Here is a 5,204-nt window from a genome sequence, read left to right on the forward strand (position 1 = left end):
TAGTTGCTTATAAAATTAATTAATTATATTAGAAAAATAAACAATAGAAAAATATGAATACAATTCAAACTGTTTTTTAAATAATGATCTTTCCATTCAATTTTCCTATTAATAAATTACATGTTTTCATGAATTTTTAGGATTACTAATTACAGGTACTCTTATTGTTACTGAACACTTTGCTCTTCCTTTTATATTTATAAAAAGTATCAATTTTATTGCAATTTAGTGTTTTTCCTATAAATAACAATGCACAGACAGACCTACCTGATTGGAGCGCAATCTATTGGATTTATTTTAACTGCGATACTCCTCCGGATGGTAAAATAACAATTACCACATACACATACACGGGCGTTGCATAGGGCAAGGCTTAAGGTTAGCAACTTAGCTAACCTTAAGAATTCATGCACAGTAACTTGTCTGATCGCAATGTATAAGATCTTCATAGCTATTCTAAATGATAGAATAATTGCTCGAAAAATCGGGCTTGTGTGGCAAGAGATGCACGAACAACGTGACTGAAAGAAAGGCGTAGCAAGATGTCGTGATAACCTGCTTATCATTAGATGTGTCTGCAAGGACGCAGCATTTTTCCAGCGCTACCTAGTATCAATGGTCTGGGTGGACTGAGGGAAAGCTTTCGAATCAACCTCCCACGGACTTACCATATGTCTGTTAGAAAGCTCAAAGTTTCATCCATATCGAGCCGTCCTAACGGTAGGATGCCAACGCATGCGATACAACTTGACGGTACTTAACAAAAAATAAAAACAATGAAAAGCTGCCCGAGAAGTTAGCGGTAGAAAGTCTTGCTCAGGGAATTGAGCAAGATGAACCTAGAAGTTGGTCAAAACTAAAAGATACTTGCTCGCTCGATCAAATCATAGAAGTGCTATCTCGGACGAGCAAAGCATGAAGTTGCCACTTCTTACTTATATCCTAAACGCGAGAAGTGGTACCTTAATGCTTCGCTCGTCCGAGATAGCACTTTCACGATTTGATGGAGCGAGCGAGCATCTTTTAGTTTTGCCAAACAGCTAGCTTCATCTTGCTCAATTCCGCAAGCTAAAACTTTCTAGCACTAATTTCTCGGTTAACTTTGTATTGTTTATATTTTTGGTTAAGTATCATCTAGTCTATCGCGTGCGTTGGCACCCTATTGTTAGGACGCCTTGATATATCATGAGATGTATAGAGAAATTTATGCCACTTTGGAAAACCAGATTTACTATCTCATCTGGAAAACATCGTGTGAAATTAACAGCTTCACCTTTCCGAGGGGTGTTTTTCAGGGTGACACCGTGAGCCTACTTCTTTTTTACTTCACATTGTTGCCACTATTTCTTTTAATTCGGCATTCCGAAGATTAGAAAGGAAAATTTAATGGCACCCCCAAAGACCCGAGTTCCTTGACTGAAGCGCTTCACGATAACTTGGCGCTATATATGCCTATATACACCTATATATGTCTGGGTGTACCACAGAGCCGTATACAGGACGCAATATGGATTTGGAATGTACTCCGGTGTAAATACAAACGTCTTAGTCGGCAGAGCAGATCTTCCGAACTGTTGACGAGGAACGAAGTATCTACAACAAACATGCTTGCCGTCCCACTATTACTTTATTCATGTGTAATAGTTCCATGGACGAAGACGTGACCCAGATCCCACGATATAGGGTCACGAAAAGTTAACGCAAAGGAGGGTTTATGTACAAAGTAGCGGAAGAGACTACTGAAACGCTTGGCCTTAATTTCAATATCAGGGATAAGCCAAATGTATCAAACATTATCCATCTCGATTACTCACTCCCGTAGGCTCAGATCAAGAAGGCACAGAAGAAAACCTTCTGTCTGCAGCTTCTCAACAAGAGGGTGCACGGCATCTTCCACAGATATGTGAAGGATCATTCGATGTTATAAGCTAATGTTTGCTGTCCTTAAATCACGCAGATTAAAGTCGGATACGGAGGGTTTTATTTTGTCATGTCATGACGGGTTCATTTCCACATTGTCCTACAGTCGCAACATTTTCAGCCAAGACATTCCAAATTATATCTGCAGGTCTATCGCTTTTACGGCATTAGACGTAGTACCGCTTCGCCTAGAACTTCATATTCTTGAGAATTGATTTTGGTATTGTTGCGGTTATACCCTGAAAATTATTTTAAGCTGGTCGTCCTGATCTTGTATGCATTTGGAGATGCCAAGCTACCTCTGGTTAATAGCCTGAAAATCATCTCTGCATGAAAATGAAATGCTAAGACAGGTACCAGTAAGAACAACTCAGAGGAGTTGTCCTTTGATCGCTTTGTGTCCTCAGAGTGCATGGGACTTTTGCTGGATCGATATATTGAATCCATGGCAGACTGTAAACACATATCTCACGGTCGTGAGACGCTAATACGGCTGAAATCTCACTGCGATTTCACCGGAGGCGGGTACAATTTTGTATATGTGATATACAAGCACAAAGTACCATATACGTGATCTTACAAGTAACTGCAACAATGGCAAGCAAGAACTCAGAAAGCCTTTACAAGCGTTCCTTATGCGAAAAGCTGAGTTTTTTTACTATATTACTAGTGGATTCCTTTATGACCGATTTCTTTCTTTTTGGTCAATCTCATGTTTACAAGAAATTCATCGTTCCACATTTAAAACTTGTGTCTGCATTTTGGATGTCACCTGTTACTTGAACAAATCTTAGAGAAAAAAATCATATACCTTCCTTGCCACTTAAATTTAGAAACAAAAGTTTTGCAGTAGCATGCATAAAATACTAATTAACAAACACAAACGATGAAAAACGGTCGATAACTTATCTAAAATGCAGGTACGAGTTTTAGTTTGGGACGACCGAAATGAGATATACCTATTTAAAAATTTTACTAATTAAATTGAAAGTATGAATTAAGGTTTATCTCATTTTTAATTTGTTCTTATTGTGAGAAGTAAGAAAGATGAACCTGATGTTGCGTGAGACATGATTATAGTGAATACAAATTTCCGGAAAGTATAAAGTAGTTACGTGTTACATGAAAGTAATTCCCTTTTCTCTCTGGTAGGTAAATGTTGATGGGATCTTCTTGGATGAAAGTCAATACGAAGGAGCGAAGCACTGTTCGAGGATGAGTGCTAGAATTAGAAAATTAACTCTCGGTTACTGGCCCCCGGAGCAACAACTATTTGTTGCTGCTCGAAAGCCGAAGGGAATGTCGGAAAGCACTTTCCGTAAGATTACCTGGAGAGATTACGAAAATATCCGTAGTAACTATTACATTGTTACTAAAATGATCCCTTTATTTATTACAAGACAGAACAAGGAATTCAGGTTCTCTTCTTTTGTTACAGCAATCGTCATGAAGCTTCAAGGGGAACAATCCACAAGAATAAGTGGTTTGAGCGATGAAGACATAAACTTGGAAACGATTAAAAGATATGTCCATGCAACTTTAAAAAAGAAGAGATATACAGAAAGAGAAAGGGAGGATGAAGAAGAAACCGAAGGTCTTCTAAAGGTAGATATTACAGATGAAGATTAAAATTACTCAATCGTACATAATTTCAGTATTATTAGTATTATCAGTATTATTAGAACACTAATTTTACTTGAGAAGAATAAACTTTTATGTTGAATATTTTTTTCATCTTGACTGTTTTCTTGACCTTGACTACTTTACTCTAAAGCCCATAAGAGTAATTGTAAAAAAAGCAAGTTATATAATTTACAAGAGTACACAGGTCCGTCAAAAATTTGTTGAATTTTTCTGTAATTATCTTTGAAATTTATGTCGCCATTCGAACAAATTCTAATTAATTCGAAACAATTCGTAGCAATTTTTCAATCCCTTTCAACCCTCCTGAATTCGTCTTTCAACTCCAAATTCAATCCAAGTGGATTCGAGGCTTACTTATCAATCCTTCCCCACTCTTGTATCTGTACCAACTTCAATTCGAACACATACTGATCCATTTTTCAATCGGTACCCTTAATACTTTTGAATACGTGTGGGACTTCTTGATTTTAACCAAAATGAATTCGACATCAGTCCGAATACATAAGTGTGAATCTGAAACCAATTCGAATGCATCGGAAGCCAATCCAAACCGAACATTCAATCCCTTTAAATCGCTGAGGGTACATAAACTTTAATCCACACATACTTTAATTCTTTCCAATCCATGCGTATAATCCGCACACGCCATTTAATTATTTTCAATTCTAAGAATCTATCCCCCTCTATACAATTTTTAAATTTTTGACAGTTTTTATGTAGTTTTCAAAGTTTTATGGAAATCTTAAAATGTATCAAATTTCGTCAGTATTAATTCTAAATGTTTTTTATAATTAATTTGTCTAGTTTTTGCCTGTGTCTCAGTGTTTACGATATAATTTGAAATTTTGATTTTTTCCTTTTGAAAATCTCTTCATTGGGTTAAATTGTGATTGTCAAGTACCGCCCCTTGTATAAAGCCCTAAAAGTTTGGTCAGTTACTCTCTATTTAAAATATTTGTGAATTTTTAAATCCTTCTATTGGATTAACTGGAGTTTGTTGAAAACAATCCGCTTTTTAAAAACTCCTGGAAATTTATATATTTTTCATGTATCTATGATCGTTTTCGATATAATTCAAATTAAAAATGTTTTAAAATGTTTAAATCTCTTTAACGCCTTCTATCGGACTATCCGAGGTCCATTCCCCTTTCGAAAAAATTAATTATCGAATCTTGCTTTCAATTCTGGACAGCTGATTCGCCGATTCTACTGTGACTTACCATAGATATCAACGGCTAACTCAATTGATAAATAGTTGAAGTTTACTTTTTGGCAAAATTTTCAAAACTTCGAAATATAAGGATACTGTCTAAACTGTCTTTGAATATATTTTATGGATATATAAAAGCAATCATTTTATTTACCTAAAAGAAATGCATTTGAAAATGGTGAACATGATAAATCGGTAAAGTCTATTTGGTTTTTCTTTGCCCAAACAACAGAGAATCGTATATGTTTATAATGTTCCTAAGTATTACATATACTATTGACATACTTCTGTAATTTTGTTTGTTTGTTGAATATTATAGTTTATAGATAAAGTTTATTTTTATTTAATTTTTTGACATTTTGAAATATCAAATAATAAACAGGTCGAAAAAGTCCTTTCTGTATTTGATGTAATTAAAAGTGTTAAATAA

General features: G+C 35.3%; 1 protein-coding gene across 1 annotated transcript in view; it reads left to right on the forward strand.

The window, feature by feature from the left end:
- LOC117177256 overlaps positions 1 to 5,204 on the forward strand; it is a 9,955-nt gene that overhangs the window by 4,502 nt on the left and 249 nt on the right. The window contains exons 3-4 of the mRNA XM_033367837.1: positions 3,073 to 3,274; positions 3,359 to 3,525. Coding sequence (XP_033223728.1) covers positions 3,073 to 3,274; positions 3,359 to 3,525 — 369 coding nt within the window. The remainder of the gene's footprint in view (positions 1 to 3,072; positions 3,275 to 3,358; positions 3,526 to 5,204) is intronic.

Source organism: Belonocnema kinseyi, chromosome 7 (assembly GCF_010883055.1).
Source record: "Belonocnema kinseyi isolate 2016_QV_RU_SX_M_011 chromosome 7, B_treatae_v1, whole genome shotgun sequence".
NCBI classification, from domain to species: domain Eukaryota; kingdom Metazoa; phylum Arthropoda; class Insecta; order Hymenoptera; family Cynipidae; genus Belonocnema; species Belonocnema kinseyi.